General features: G+C 32.8%; 1 protein-coding gene and 1 pseudogene across 3 annotated transcripts in view; one reads left to right on the top strand and one right to left on the bottom strand.

Annotated features, from left to right (window-relative positions):
- LOC149477694 (uncharacterized) overlaps positions 1 to 4,686 on the bottom strand; it is a 67,956-nt pseudogene extending 63,270 nt beyond the window's left edge. The window contains exon 1 of the transcript XR_016317546.1: positions 4,494 to 4,686. The product of XR_016317546.1 is annotated as an uncharacterized LOC149477694 (transcript). The remainder of the gene's footprint in view (positions 1 to 4,493) is intronic.
- Positions 4,687 to 5,771: 1,085 nt separating this feature from the next.
- Positions 5,772 to 16,746, top strand: part of Dyrk3 (Dual-specificity tyrosine phosphorylation-regulated kinase 3) — a 165,827-nt gene continuing 154,852 nt past the window's right edge. The window contains exon 1 of one of the 2 annotated variants that reach the window (XM_089710273.1): positions 5,772 to 6,892. In XM_089710273.1, coding sequence (XP_089566399.1) covers positions 6,110 to 6,892 — 783 coding nt within the window. In that variant the 5' untranslated portion in view covers positions 5,772 to 6,109. The remainder of the gene's footprint in view (positions 6,893 to 16,746) is intronic. The other variant, XM_089710272.1, reaches the window with a different exon arrangement.

Below are 16,746 nucleotides of genomic sequence, written 5' to 3'. Positions count from 1 at the left end.
CGCGTTCTTAAATGCCGAATACATCAGAAACGCGAGCGTTCGAATCTTATCGGAACAAAAAAATAAATATAATATTCAACATTATTGTTTTGTTAAATCCTGATTATATAATTATTCCGATAGTAAAAATTTAGCAATGGTTGTTTGATATACCTACTAATAAGTTTTATCCACGGCCTGAAAAATCGTCCCTGTAAAACGTTTTCGATTCAGTCTTGAAACGATTCGACAATTCTCATTAAAAATATCGAACCTTACCATCCATATCAACAAACTAGTAAATATAACAATCCACAAATACTATAGTCACTAGGGCATAGGTCAGTAGTCACCCTCGCATTGCCACAAAGGGAATCGAAAAGATATAAGAACTCATATGTCTGTTTGATCAACGAACCCGCATACGCTTACGCTTTATTAGACATAGAATAAATACAAGCCCATTTGATAGGGGAGATATTAATATAGCCCATCCTATAAAAATAATAATTGTTATTATCAATTGTTAAATAATATTTATTTAGGCTGGTTTGGTTCTCTGGCATTAAGCCTTAAGTTTGGATATTTAATTTTAAAAATGAATGGTATTTAAATAAGTTAATTCTAATATGAAAACTATATTTAAAAAAGTACACAAGAACTTAAAAAGTACATTTCGTTTTTGAAATTCAAATTTTTTAGGCGCGTTGTGAGTAAATTTTCAGGTTCGCGACATGGACTAAGGCAACGATTTTGGTATTTTAGAATCTTGCCAAAGAAGTTTCACTTCTGACACTCACTGTGTGCTCGGCACACACACTCTTTTTATTCTATAAAATGTATGGATCTACTCAAACAAATACCATAATATTTTAATTAAACTAACTAACCAATAATTATATGTACAATGCATTATTTATATTACAACAATATAGAAAACAAATTGTACCAAATAGGTGAAATAGGTGACTAGTTGTTTACGGTTAACAACTGTAAATGTATTGAGAAAACCAAAACAATGGTTCAAGTTTCCTTATAAGCAAAACTAGAAGGAAGTAAATTGTATGTTGTTTACAGAATTACAAAGCCTAGCTCGATAATAAGCTATTACGAGAATCACAGCTATTGCTTAGCTTACGAGGAATGTAATTCTATCCTTAGTCATGATCTGTGAACTAAATGTTGTATAGAACAATAGTTAATCACTAGTATAAAACAAAGTCGCTTTCTCCGTCCCTATGTCCCTATGTATGCTTAAATCTTTAAAACTGCGCAACGGATTTTGATGCGGTTTTTTTAATAGATAGAGTGATTCAAGAGGAAGGTTTTAGTATATAATTTATTATGTTTAAGACAAAGCGGGCAAAGCCGCGGGCGGAAAGCTAGTATAGTATAATATATAATAGTTAAGGAGTTATTTAACATGAAATCATAAAAATTTGCACATACTTTATTTTACATAACAAGACCAAATTTTGGGTAATTTAGTGTGGAGTATCCTACATTATTGTTTTTTCAACAAATATTGAATTATTTTAAGCGAACTTTGCTACTATGGAAATTAAAACATGGTAAATCTGGTACGCTTTTAATAACACTAATCCTACAAATGCAATGTGATTGTACTTTGTGGTACGCTTTTAATAACACTAATCCTACAAATGCAATGTGATTGTACTTTGTGGTACGCTTTTAATAACACTAATCCTACAAATGCAATGTGATTGTACTTTGTGGTACGCTTTTAATAACACTAATCCTACAAATGCAATGTGATTGTACTTTGTGGTACGCTTTTAATAACACTAATCCTACAAATGCAATGTGATTGTACTTTGTGGTACGCTTTTAATAACACTAATCCTACAAATGCAATGTGATTGTACTTTGTGGTACGCTTTTAATAACACTAATCCTACAAATGCAATGTGATTGTACTTTGTGGTACGCTTTTAATAACACTAATCCTACAAATGCAATGTGATTGTACTTTGTGGTACGCTTTTAATAACACTAATCCTACAAATGCAATGTGATTGTACTTTGTGGTACGCTTTTAATAACACTAATCCTACAAATGCAATGTGATTGTACTTTGTGGTACGCTTTTAATAACACTAATCCTACAAATGCAATGTGATTGTATGTACTTTTAGATCAAGAGCCCACGACGGCCAGACATTCCTTTCTTTAATAAAGTTGAAAGTTTCTCTGTATATGTCTCCGATAAAGATAAGAACGACTAGCGATTATCAAGTCTGGGTTGTGGTTACTTTGGCAGGAAACAGGTAGTAAGGGTGTATAAAATTGTACCTAACTTTCATTATAGTTTAAAAGCTAAATTTTATGTATGTTACTTGGGGACCTATAAAAAGATGTTACCTTAAGAGCCAGACAGTTTTCATGGTTCTTACATCTAGCCAGACACATTTAAAAAATAACTAACATATCATCAAATTCACATAACTACCTAAAAGCGTAACAAATATGAAATAACCCGCTAAAAATATTAGTTAACTATAATTATTAAAAAAATAAAAGTATAATATATAAGTAATAAAGTTATTACTTATCTTTTACTAGGACTTATGTTGATGGAATTTCACGTATCTCGATGACACAATAAAAAAGTCATCGGGATACGTGAAATTCAATCATCATAAGTCCTCGTAAAAGATAAGTAATAACTTTATTACTTATATATTATACTTTTATTTTTTTAATAATTATAGTTAACTAATATTTTTAGCGGGTTATTTCATATTTGTTACGCTTTTAGGTAGTTATGTGAATTTGATGATATGTTAGTTATTTTTTAAATGTGTCTGGCTAGATGTAAGAACCATGAAAACTGTCTAGCTCTTAAGGTAACATCTTTTTATAGGTCCCCAAGAAACATACATAAAATTTAGCTTTTAAACTATAATGAAAGTTAGGTACAATTTTATACACCCTTACTACCTGTTTCCTGCCAAAGTAACCACAACCCAGACTTGATAATCGCTAGTCGTTCTTATCTTTATCGGAGACATATACAGAGAAACTTTCAACTTTATTAAAGAAAGGAATGTCTGGCCGTCGTGGGCTCTTGATCTATTTGTTTCTACTTAATTCTACAAACACAATTAACAAGTTTCGTATTTTGTACAGAAATAAGTCTTGTTAAACTATAATTTAAAATATCATAACTAACTGGACTTGTCCAGTTAGGCTGCTGAAATATGTTAAGATTTGAATTTCTTCATTTGTCCTAGTCTCTAAACAAATTGATGTATTACCTCTCTGTCTAAAACTTTTGTATAAAAGAACCTTCTTCAAAAACCGTTCCTTCATTAAAAAATCATCATCAAATCTGTTGCGAGATCTAAGTATAGAGGAGGACAGGCAGCTGGAAGCGGCTTTGTTATATTATGTAGTGAAGTGCAAAATTTAGCTTAAAGCAGCTATTGTTAGTTTTAAAATTTAACTAATTTTTAGAAAGGTTTGTTGTTTTAATATTTAGGATCAGGGACAAGCAACTTATTTTAATTGTTTGTGTTTATTTGGATGTGGTGTTTTAATTTTAATTCACTTGAACATATATTCAATGAATCATATTAAAATGCTTGCATGATTTTCTTTTTTTTAATTCAATGTTAGTTTTTATTTATAAGAATTCCGTCTGTTTCCTAAGCAAAGCAAAATTATAATTGTATGATAAATAATTGTAATTATACGGTGATTAGATAATAATTACTTACAATAATTTTTATGAGTAATAGAAATCTGTTTTTACTTTACTGTATGAAAAAAAAATTAACAGCTACTGGAATATTGATGTAATTTTTTGTGTTAATTTAAAACATAATTATTCGCATTTAAATAAATTCATAGTAAAGTTTCATGTCAATGTTATAAAAAGCTATGCATTCCACATATAAACAGTGAATGGAGAAAGCAGAGATAATGGATTTAATCACTCCTTATTACAGCTTGTTTGCTTATGAAACCATTTGGTTTTTAATGACTCACATAAACATAAATCGCTACTACATGGAGTAAATGAATCACCAGTATGGTTAATAACAAAGCATGGCTTATCATTCAAGAGTGCATAATATTTATAATAAATATGCATGTATAAGTGCACTGGCGGCTCTCCAACTTTTAGACACACATATGACATGTCTTATAAATCTAATTCCAAACGATCCATAAGCAATTTTGTTTCCATATCGGCATCCTGTCATTACCTTGAAGACTACATATATGATATGATCTTTGATGACTAAATATACGCTGTAATTGTTATAATTAATGCAGCGATTGAATTATTATTCTAAAACATTCCGACACTGATATATTTTTAATCTCGACAACACTATTAGAAACTGTTTAACTGTAAGCTGCGACCTTAACGCACTCGGGGGTGTAGTTATTCATCACATTAACCGGAAAGAGTACAAAAAGGGGTAATTTATAAGATAAAAAAATCACTTTGTAAGATGGAACATGAAAGAAAAAGATTTACTTACATATAATTGACGATGCGTTCTAGTATTCAAACTTAACAACACAAATAAACTTAACACAATAATCTCTTTTCATGTTTCCCGAGATAATAAAAATAAAATTACCACATAATTACGATTGTATAAAATGTAAAGTGACAGAAAATAGCGAAGTGAAAAAGACGTCTGGATTGGATGGATGATGCACTATTCATTGGGTAAGTTTGTGCCGATAGATGGCGTAACGAACCAACACCAGAGACAACGGAGTCTTGAGGATGACCTAATCTATTATTTCAATGAATTCTAATTTTTATTTTATAACTTGGCAATATTTTTTTGTATTAATTTATTAATTTTGTACGTGTATGTTGTACCGTGTTACCTATTATATTTGTTATTTACTATACAAGTTGTAAATAAATCACCGAACGAATTTTTTCCCTTCTTATAAAATATATCAATAAATAATTACTGGACTTACCGAATCGCGTTGAACTCGTTGTGTGTATTATTTGAATTTCGTTTATCTTCTTTATTAGCTAAAAATGCTTAGGCAAGTATATATAAAATGGTTTCTTCTGTGTTCGAATAAGACTTAATTAAAAAGTTTTAAGAATGCATGATCTTAATAAATTTTCGACCCAAGATAAATAAAGTAGAAATTGCACTCCAGATAATAATTAAAATAAAAACTTCACCAAAGCATGATATAAATTCTTTTATTAAATCTATCAATCATTTTTTTTTAATCTTAAACAATCATTCTCATGATGAGCCTTAGACGTAATTGTTCAAAAACTATTAGTAAAAAAATATTACTTTTACATTCCTCCAGTTTATATGTATATTAAACTAAATAGTTGATATAAATCGTATTAGGTACAAAAAAAAATCTTAAATATTAAAGAAATAAATTATAAAAAATATAAGCATGAGTGCTTGGAATATTGTAATATTGAAATGCACAAAATATTATATTGTGCGTACAATATACACAATATGTTTTTCACTACTTTTAGAAATATTTCTTATCCTTTATCAAGTTGAGAACAAAAAGTGTATAATTTTTTTGTTTTATATTATTTAGTTATACTTATTAAAAGTTAATCAAAAATTTTAACACGAAAATGATCTTTAAAAAACTTTCAAAATATATGAATTTATAAAGTGGCAACAGAAATTTCGGTCCTGCAAAAAGCTTCTGTCATTAATATGAACGCTAGCGCCATCTAGAATAGCACGGCGGTATTAGCAAACGTCATAGTGCCTCTCACTCGCACTTGCGTGGTCTGCGCAGTCGAACGGTTCAATGACTTTGGCGACTAGTTTCTATTTTCTCTCTGGTCCTGTCGTCAGGTCGACACGCAAGGAAGGGGGTCTTTGTTTGCGTTTCACGTTCGCGTCGCACGGTATCATCACTGACGGCTCCATCACATTGTGTCCGAGACGGAATGTGCCCGCATAAGTGGAAGCGTGGTTCTCGCTCCTATCGGTTTATGTGAAATGTGTTGTAGTGCTCCAGGGTGGCGCCGTCTAACAGTGCAAGTGCAGTGAGGTGCAGTGGTGTGTACGAGCGAGCGTGGGTCGGAACGGCCACGGTGAGCGAAGTGCGCGGAGGTGGCGGCGGCCGTTCGGCCATGACCGGCGATATGCCTCTAGGGAGCGCGCACGCGTTTGGGCGCGCGTTGCTCCGGGACGGGGCTCTGCCACCGCTGGAGCCGGGCCCGCCCGCTCCGCCCGCGGCCAATGCGCAGCCGCCCGACAAGCGACCGCCGGCCGCCGCCGCCAGCCCCGAGCAGGTCATGAAGCTCTACATGAACAAACTCACCCCCTACGAGCACAGAGAGATATTCGATTACCCCCAAGTGTACTTCATAGGCGCGAACGCGAAGAAGCGACCGGGCCTCGTCGGCTTCCCCAACAATTGCCAGTACGACAACGAACAAGGTTCCTACATCCACATACCGCACGACCACATAGCGTATCGATATGAGGTGCTGAAGGTGATAGGCAAAGGGAGCTTCGGACAAGTCGTCAAGGCGTACGACCACAAGAAACGCGAGAACGTCGCGCTCAAAATGGTCAGAAACGAGAAGCGTTTCCATAGACAGGCTCAGGAGGAGATTCGCATCCTGGAGCACCTCCGCGAGCAAGATAAAGATAATACGATGAACGTCATACACATGTTCGATTCGTTTACGTTCAGAAATCACACGTGCATCACGTTCGAGCTCCTCTCGATAAATCTGTACGAGTTGATAAAGAAGAACAAGTTCCAAGGGTTCTCTTTGCAGCTCGTTCGCAAGTTCTCTCACAGTCTGTTGCAATGTTTGCACGCGCTGAACAAGAACAGAATTATACACTGCGACATGAAGCCGGAAAATGTGCTGCTGAAGCAACACGGACGCTCTGGAATTAAGGTCAGTCATTGCATTCAAATAATGGCACTTTAAAACTGAAATAGTTAAAACGGGAAACGATGCGTATTTAGTAATGTTTGGAAGGGTGTGTTGTGCTCTGGGAAATCGATAAGCGTGTATTATAAACAGCTGCGTTGTTGCGATCAGCTGACCACACCCGACATCTCATCTTAACATTGCGAATCTGTACAATACGTATCGTAGGTATGCGTTTTTATCGAGAGTTTGTTATCGTTTCGCGTTAATGTTTGTGAGCCGTGACGCATTTTGGTTATACAGAATACAGATAAATGCTATCGTACAAAACCCAAGCGAACGGTTTACGCCGCGATCTATTTTAAAACTTCCCGATACATTTTGTCGACCGACATGTGATATAGGGGTTTATTTACGTCAGCGTCGAACAAGGTTTGTTGGAAATCGGAGCCAATGTCATATTATTGCATTAGCGAATAGATTTTAATGCAAAAACACGTAAACCTTCAAACGTTCACTCGAATGCAACAAAAACTCTGACCTACAGTTTGTTTGTTCGCCCGCTTCTTGTAGTTAACTAATTAAATGTTTTTACTATCGAATAAAAACACAGCTACCTATATTAAATTAAAAACAATAATACGTTATTAAATTATTATTGTTTTCGTATGACGTAGGTAGGTATAAACTATAAACGTTTTGTAAACGTGATTACATGCAACGACAAAGAAAAGTGTTTGCATTAAATCCATTGTATTTAATAAAATGACGGGATGTTTGTTCAATTGAGTCCCACTTAGATGCCACCTGATATACACCTTGATAAGATAATTTGTATCGGACAGTGAATTTTTCCAAGTAATGCGATAGGTTCACGAAATAACCAGAAAGTCAAACTTTCGCTTCGCCCGTGGTAGGTACATATTTCGCAATAAAAGGTGGCCTATGTTCTTTCTCAGGGTCTAAAGATTGTCTGTGCCAAATTTCATCAAAATCGGTCCAGTAGTTTATGTGTGAAAACCATACATACATACATAATTACAAACCTTTCCTCTTTATAATATTATAGATGTGCCTATGAATTTAAAATCACTAATGGGTGCTAAAACTTAATTCTATTTCGTGTAGATAAGCCAAAATTATCTTGTTTTATTTATCAGATTTCTTTTCTAGAACTAGATTTGCCATTAATTAATGTAGTATCCATGAATAATAATTAATATCAAAAAGCTTATCTGCAATAGTTTTACATAAAATACCCATACTTAAAAGATTAAACTCTATCTCTAAGATAGACTTGCAATAGACACCAGACTTCAGAGAAAAAAATATAGACCGTGATACATTAGAATTTCGTTCATAATTTTTCTTGTTTCCATTTAAAAAAGTCGTATTCAAAGTTTCATAGATAAATCGGATAGAGCCTTATCTTTATTTCTAGTGCATTAAATCTTCAATATAATATGTAAAATAGGTAATTAAATATGTTAAAAATGACGCTATGCGAAAATAATGATTAGATTATTAATGAATAAAGCATATAATCGTTTGCTTTACTAAATCGATGGTACATACATTTCTCTTAGCGACGGTAGGTAGGTACATAGCGGTAGTTTTTTTTTAAACCGGTCGATCAGTTATGGCTGTTGCTTGAGAAACTTCAACACTGTTGCAGTGTAATCTTTATTGTAATTGTGACGTAAATTTTTAGCTTTATAGTTTACTAGCTGTGCTCCGCGGTTTTACCTGCATTGCTTCGGTCCTGTTGGTCTTAGCGAGATGATAAATAGCCAAAATATAGCCTTCCTCGAAAAATGGGCTATCTAAAACCGAAAGAATTTTTCAAATCGGACCAGTAGTTCCCGAGATCGCGTTCAAACAAACAAACAAACTTTACAGCTTTATACATAATATAAAATTATAGTAAAGATTCTGTGTGCAATTAGAGCTTCTACATTTAAACTTATAACTCATGATATGGCTATACCAACTGTAAAAGCTGTACAATAAAAGTTTGGTTAAGTTTTACAGAAGACGATCGATAAAATATAGGAAAAATAAATAAACCACGACATTACTTTAGAATGTATTGTGATATTACAAGTTTTATTCTATTTACATCTAGATTTGAACGAATTTATTAAAACTTAATTATAATACGAATTAAACAAAAGAAACACGAAACACTGCATATTTTATTAACTTCAAAGAATTATTGAATTAAGTCGCATTTCCTAATTAATACATATTGCTATTTATTAATTCATACACATAATACCAATAAGGTCGTGGCTATAAGGTTAAATAATTCTATCTTTTATAATGGTTAGTGTTTCAAATTATTTAAATAGACTAAGCCTAGGCACCAACGTATTCCTGAGGTTTTCGGGTACACCAAAACGGCACTCAGTTTTATTCATAGTTCATGTATTCTAAAAATGTGGTTGTGTAATGGCTTAAACGGAAACGAATTAATGGTAGTTACTGGTTAGTTGCTTTTGTTCTTTTATTATCTTTCTGTAGAATTTTATCTTTAATATAACCTTTTTCGTCAGATTATATATTTGTATAAAGTGAAACAATGAAAGACATTAAGTATCTTATTCCTCTATCCATCATCCAACATGTTAATGAAAAATCAATGAAATATCAGAAAAATCAAGAATATATTACAAATATGTATTTTTTAAAGCATGCTACTAATTAATGCATATTTGAACTATATACGAGTTTTTCCTTTCACATCGCATATTTCAGCGAGCCATTCCAGCATTGCTTTTTACTAAAATTTCTGTAAAACAGTTTTTACATTTTCGTTCGTGAAACGTTCAAAACTGTACTTTAAACTGACCCGGTGACACAAAAACCCGATCAACACATGCTCTCAAACTGGCGAATTTGCACCTGTCTCTTTCGCGATCATACTGCGCGATAGAGACGAAAAATCTTTTGTTGCAGCCGGTTCAGGACTAACATGCTTTCAGACATTCGAAACCACCACTCTTCACATTAACAATACATTGCTGTTTATGTTCACAAACGGGTAATGTGTGAAATGGTTTTGTCGAACCCACAAAGCAATGTACACCGCGACAAGTTAAATCCGCATCCGATCCGGTCTGTTTGTGCTGGCCTTTAAGACACCTGCTTCTTTACCTGTGTATATAAACATATTGTAGCAGGTTTGCCTTGGTGCCTGGTCTGACGAGCCACTTTCTATGTGAAATAAATATTCATTTTTATAAGCCTAACGGATCCGGTATGAGCCCTAAGCGAATGGAAACTAAAGATTTATAAAAAGTTGTTATGACTTTTAATATGCTTTCAATGGTAAAGCTATGAACATTTAATGTTTACTGCAGCTAAGACTTCCTAGAGCACTAACGTCCTGAATATCTATAATTTTTTGTACTAAAATGTTTAATCATTCTTCATCTATAAATTGCCTGTTAAACACACATTAAAATAGAAAGTAGGTACCAACTATCGAGATATAACCGGGAGTTAAGAACGCATGATAATTACAAAAACACATAACATCGGATCGACCATTAGGATGTATGGAAAATGGCTAAAAGCCGTCATTATTATCGCGGAAGCTGCAATCATTAAACACTTAACTCATTGCACGGTAATATCTATTTGCTAACGTCGTTTACTAACTATGTAGGTTTTTAGCTATTGTATATACTTATAGTTAGAATATAAAGGCTTCAAATCAAATGGAAATATTAAGTGTTTAACCAACTAAAACTTTTGAAAGTAATTTTCCACAATTTGCTATGTTACCTTAGTTAAGGGGGCGCATAAAGCAAAATAACCAATCTTCTATTAGATGATACGTGTAATATGCAAGACCAAATCTAAAAAATAAAATATATATCAAACTAGATGATATGTTCAACGATTCTGTTTAATCAAAAACATAAAATATTAAAATTTACTCGATAAAAAAAAATCACCAAGTTAGCTCTAATTTTCACACTTTTACGTTTTCTACTTGACATGGTAATACTTATTATGATTTTTTTTTCATAAACAATTATATTAAAACATTTGCAAGATATTTGTCAGAGCATTTTGTGTAATTACATTTAGTTTTGGTTTTATCTGCGATAAACCACTTTTATCGTGACAAAATCAAACGTTTATCTCGAGAAAAAAAGAGCGCCAAAAGTGGTTTATCGCAGATAAAACCAAAACTAAAAGTAATTACACAAAATGCTCTGACAAATATCTTGCAAATATTTTAATATAATTGTTTATGAAAAAAAATCATAATAAGTATTACCATGTCAAGTAGAAAACGTAAAAGTGAGAAAATTAGAGCTAACTTGGTGATTTTTTTTTATCGAGTCAATTTTAATATTTTATGTTTTTGATTAAACAGAATCGTTGAACATTTCATCTAGTTTGATATATATTTTATTTTTTAGATTTGGTCTTGTATATTACACGTATCATCTAATAGAAGATTGGTTATTTTGCTTTATGCGCCCCCTTAAGTTGAAGAAAGATGTAATACGGGTTAATCAGTGGTATTCCAAAGGAAGTCAGCTGTCTCATTATATTATACTTATGTTGAAATTTTAATTATAGTCATTAGCCAGTGTTCATTTTCCCTGAGGTTATTTTCAGGAAAGCTAATGGGTTTATGCGTCAACGGTCAACTGATGGTAAACATTCTGCTCATTGGTAAACACAGTAGAAGTTTATATTTCACTAGCTTTCCGCCCGCGGCTTCGCCCGCTTTGTTTAAAACATAATAAATTATATACTTATCCTTCCTCTTGAATCACTCTATCTATTAAAAAAAACCACATCAAAATCCGTTGCGTAGTTTTAAAGATTTAAGCATACTAATAGGGACAGAGAATGAGAGAAAGCTACTTTGTTTTATACTATGTAGTGATACAGATATAAATTAATTTTCCAATTAATAAATAAACAGGAACGATTATAGTTTAATATCCACTTAAAATACATTAACTATACCTAGATTATCCCATGGGATTTATAATCGTGGGTTGTTATACTGATGTAGAAAACATCTGCCTTCAACATGGTACAGCGGTTGTATTTTTTTTAGTAACTAAACATTTGTCACAAGTGTTTTCATAGTTGCAGACGGTCGTCTCGAGTCAGTTTATTATTTTTTTTTATTTTTCAATCCTACTTATATTATGAATGCGAAAGCTTTCACCTTACTGGAAGGATTTGGATGAAAATTTGCTGGAATATTTACATATAGATGTATGTACATCAGATTAACACGTGAGCTATAGAAATACTTGATTTTCCACGCGTGTTCATCTGCGTATGAAACCGCGCGGTACATCTATATTTTAGTACTTTCCTACGATTTTATTATATGTATAGATGTATAATATATATAGTTAGATAGTGCAGTTATAAGTAGGTAGTGCATACAAGCTGGCATATTGGCATATTAATTCAGGATATGCGATACATGGAGTGGCATTGACACTGTTTTGACGTATCATACACGTAATTGTATTGGCGTTTGATTAATTTGGTTGGATTACCGATTCGGCGGGTATTTGAAGTTTGGTTTGGGGAAGAGGTGGAATTGGTAGTGATATTTGCGAACGATATTAATGAATATTGCGCGCGTTGGGAGGGATTTGAGTTTTGTAATAACTTCAAAGATATCATCTTATTCTCTTTAATTCGTTTAAATGGTTAATTAATAGCCATGATCAAATGAAATAGAAACTTCCGTGTAATAGAATACCAGGATATTTAAATGGACATAATGAGAAGAAAAGCATAAATTAACGTGAAATGTGATAAAGAAATCTCTCTAGGAAAATAATGAAGGAAGAGGAAGCGTATTATAGCTTAATTAATGCCAACATGGATCGGAATTACAAAGCTCGCATGAGCATCATTAAACACCTTGTCTTCAAATAAGGTTATAGTCGAGTTTGGTATTTTCAATAAAAATACTTTTCTCATATCTAGCTATGAATATTTATCGAGAATAACTCGAAATGCAAATGTTCCAGCTTGCATGATTAAAGCAGTTAAATTGCGTGCGCCTGAATTTTAATTCGACATTAAAATTCTTTTATGGTAATATAATACGTATTGTTCGGTATTGTGACCTATATTTGTGTGTTTAGTTTAGTGACACCGTTTGCGGTTTAAGAAATAGATCGAATGAAACTATAAGTTGAAGAAGACGTGACTTTTGACTGGATTAAATAAGAAATTTCTGGAAAATTGACGGCACAAATATTTCAATTCCCAACTGAAAAATAGGTAAGTGCGATAGCGGTTAAAGCTAGAAATGTACGTGCCTTGAGCTGATGTTAAAAATTGTATCATTTGTTCTCAAGGCTGCATCTTTCTTAGTCTATTTCATATATTATGCTATATATATGAAATAGACTTATAATTTTAGTTCATTTAAATACATATAATAAAAGCATAGATATATTTTTATTTTTAAATGCAAAATTTTTAACAGTAAACTGTAAATCCAACGATGTATAAAACACGAATAACTGTAAAAACTCTGTTAATTAAAATGACTTGTTAAATTGGCAGTAGGTGCAACAAAAACAGCGACTTAAATCACCAATTATGTACAATATAATATGTACATAATAAAATAAAAAAAAACTCTTATCGTTAACTTTGACGATTTCAACGTTAAATGCACTGCAAAAGTTCTTAGTATCTCAGCTTATCTCTGAATAAATTGGGGTACATTCATAAAAATTCCAAGAATCGGGTATTGTATGTTTTTATAGAGAAAAGAATGATAAGTTTAAAAATATGCGATAATCGTGTTATCGCTGCAGTGATCTTGCGACCCAGGTTTTTATCATTATTTTTATGACATGAATGAAGGATGTTTATCTATCTGCATTGTTTTATATTGGAACGATTTATGATTAATGTAAAGTGAATTTAATCGAGCTATTACCTAAATGCCAGCTACTATTATTGTACAAATGATTTGACATTAATTAATTTTGGTACACGTACCTATGCATAATACAATGCAGTCATTTTGTTTCACCCTTTAGGTACTATAGCATAGACATATTTATTTTTGACAAATTGTACACAATTCACGCACGAACTCCATACATATACATAGTCTCCCACAAGCTATAGGACTAATAAACAGACATTGACAAGCACTCGTCGGATTGTGGAGTCAAGTGGTATTATTTGGGTCATCCAATCGCGACGAGTCCCATCGATTTTTGTGTATCTTACGCAAATTGTACGCCGTGGGACATGAGGTTAAAATTACGGATGGACTCGTGTTGTTTTGTTGTTATTTGCTTGTGTTGTATTAATTTGGGTCTTTGGATGAGGTTTATTGTCAATGTGGTAGCAAATATTTATCGTTCAATACATAATATTAACATAATATGAATGTTTGATTGCTTTGAAATGAATTGTTCTTTGATTTAACAGGTTTTATTTTTAAATATTGTGATCTTTTAATAAGTTTGAATCTAGATATTCAACTACTCAAACAAAGTAAGTAGTTCAATGATATAGAGGAACGTATAAACTAGATCTAATAGGCTTAATGCATCCAAAATATTTCATCATCATAGTTGTTTCTAATGAAGATACAGTCGGTTCACAATGCATAACCGTCAGGTATTTCGTTAGGTGTATCTAGGCAGGCTAAAAACGGATCGGGAGCGGAGCGGCTGAAGCATTCGATGTAATTAGGTCAAAGTGATAGATCGATGCTAGAATACCATAGCCAATTAGTTTAACGATGTCGTTAATGAATGCTTTTTATAGTGCCATCTTTCTTGGTTATTATTTCGCGCTCTTTTTTAATTGAGTACGCCGTAATGGCGAGAGATACGATTGAGAATGATTATTTGTATATCTGTAGGTACTGTGGAAGCTTTGTAGAGTAATAAAATGTGCAAGCTTGTTATGTTTGGTGATTTGTCTGTTTGGAACGATAATAAACAAGTTAGCGACTATAAAACTAGCTGCGCCTCGCGGTTGCACCCACATCAGAACGTCAAGAACAGATCCCGTGACCGTGAGGCAATAAGAGTGGATGTTTATAAACAATTTGAACGAATTTTAATTTTAATTACCTTCGTACTATTAACTATATGTGAACAATTTCCATTGAAATGAGTCATTGATAATATGTACATTACAGTTTCTTTTAAAATAATAGGATTTTGAATATCTGTTAAGTGGATTTGAACTTCGGTAGGTATTATCATCAACTAAAATTAAATCTATTTCATCAATATATTCATGTAGATAGGTAACTGCGTGACATTTATTGGGTTTATCTTTATAGTCGTAATCGGATCTTAATGAGGATAAAATATTAACCTGCAGATATTGTTGTTTTATCGGCAGTAATCAGCAAAACATGGCGCTTATTACGTGACGTCACGTGAAAATATTGAACATTTAATTGTATTTTCATCGTTCGGGGTTACGAAAGTTCATGAAAGGTGGTCGACCGTCAAAGTTCGTTGCTGTAGGTAATATATTAGAATAACGGTCATTCCGTCATTGCTTTTAATGTATCGATTCATTCCGTTACTCATAAAAATAAATGTTTGAGCCGTGTGTGTGTATCTACTTATGTGTGGATTGACTGAGTTATTGATACCTATTTAGGGAGGCGTGCTTGCAGATATTTTAATTGAGGAAAAACAAACTTGATATAGTTCATCAAAAATAAAACGTGCGTTTTAGGATGAGAATGGTTCATGTAGGCAAGTGGACAATTATAGACCATAGAAGTATAAAGACAAAGAAATTATCAATAATTTTTGTGAAAAGACAAACAATGTGATAAATTTCTCAAATAATATAACAACAACGTAGGTTCATTGTTTTTATAAGTGTAAACTGTCTTATTATGTAGCTGTATTTAGATAAATAAATAAATTTCGCTGATAAGCTCTCGACGAAAATTATCGTGTCTAGACAGAGCCAGACACTATACATTTCTATTCCCGAATTTATTAGAATATATGGGGAATGAAATAAAGTGATTTGTTCTGTCCCGGCCGTAGTTCTGAAACTACAAGTTTATTTTCATGTATTTTTATTGAATGATAAGGTAGTGAATAAAAAAAGGAAATATACATTATTTATGTTGCGTTCTTGCTGTGAGAACATGACTTGCAATAAATTAGCAATTATTTATTTATTAGTGAATTAATCAATGGCATACGTGTTCTGTTGAGAAAACGATATATTTGTCAGAAATTCTTACCATTTCTTGGAATTTAGTTGTTTTAATACAAAGGTAACAAAGGATAGTTGGAATACAAAAGAATATAAATAGTGACCACTCGACTGGACTTTGGTTGACCTACTTGAAACAAGACGGAATGGCCGTCTTCAGAATATGACATTCCTTTTAATTTTTCATCTACTGTACGGTGTTTAGCTTTCTTTGACTCGTATGAAGAATTATTATACTATACCTATATGAATATGGTCCCGCAATTTTTGAAGTGAATCTTCTTTAGGCGCGTTGAATGTGAAATTTTAAGATCGCGTCATGTCAATACCGTCACGTTATGAGGAAAGTGACGATTTTAGTATCTTTGAATCTTGGCAAATAAGTTTCACTTTTGACACGTGTGCTTGGCACACATGCTCTTTTTTATTTAATAATCTGTTTCCGGCAGAGCTGCTGGCAGATAAACTGACAAAAAATCGATCAGGAAAACAGGTGTAACATACATCTGCTGCATGTATGGCTTACCAAATGCAATGTTTTAGTCGAATCGATTTTGGTTCAATCACTTCAATCTTTATGGCCATTTAAGTGACCGTTAAATTTAAATAAAAATCGATGCTGCTTGCATATGTTGCATATTTCGCAT

This window comes from Colias philodice, chromosome 24, assembly GCF_061535455.1.
Source record: "Colias philodice isolate Cphi_HAF_F1 chromosome 24, ilColPhil1 Martin Lab GWU primary, whole genome shotgun sequence".
Lineage (NCBI taxonomy): Eukaryota > Metazoa > Arthropoda > Insecta > Lepidoptera > Pieridae > Colias > Colias philodice.
Note: the sequence above shows the minus strand (reverse complement) of the source record. Positions and strands in the feature narration are given on the sequence as shown.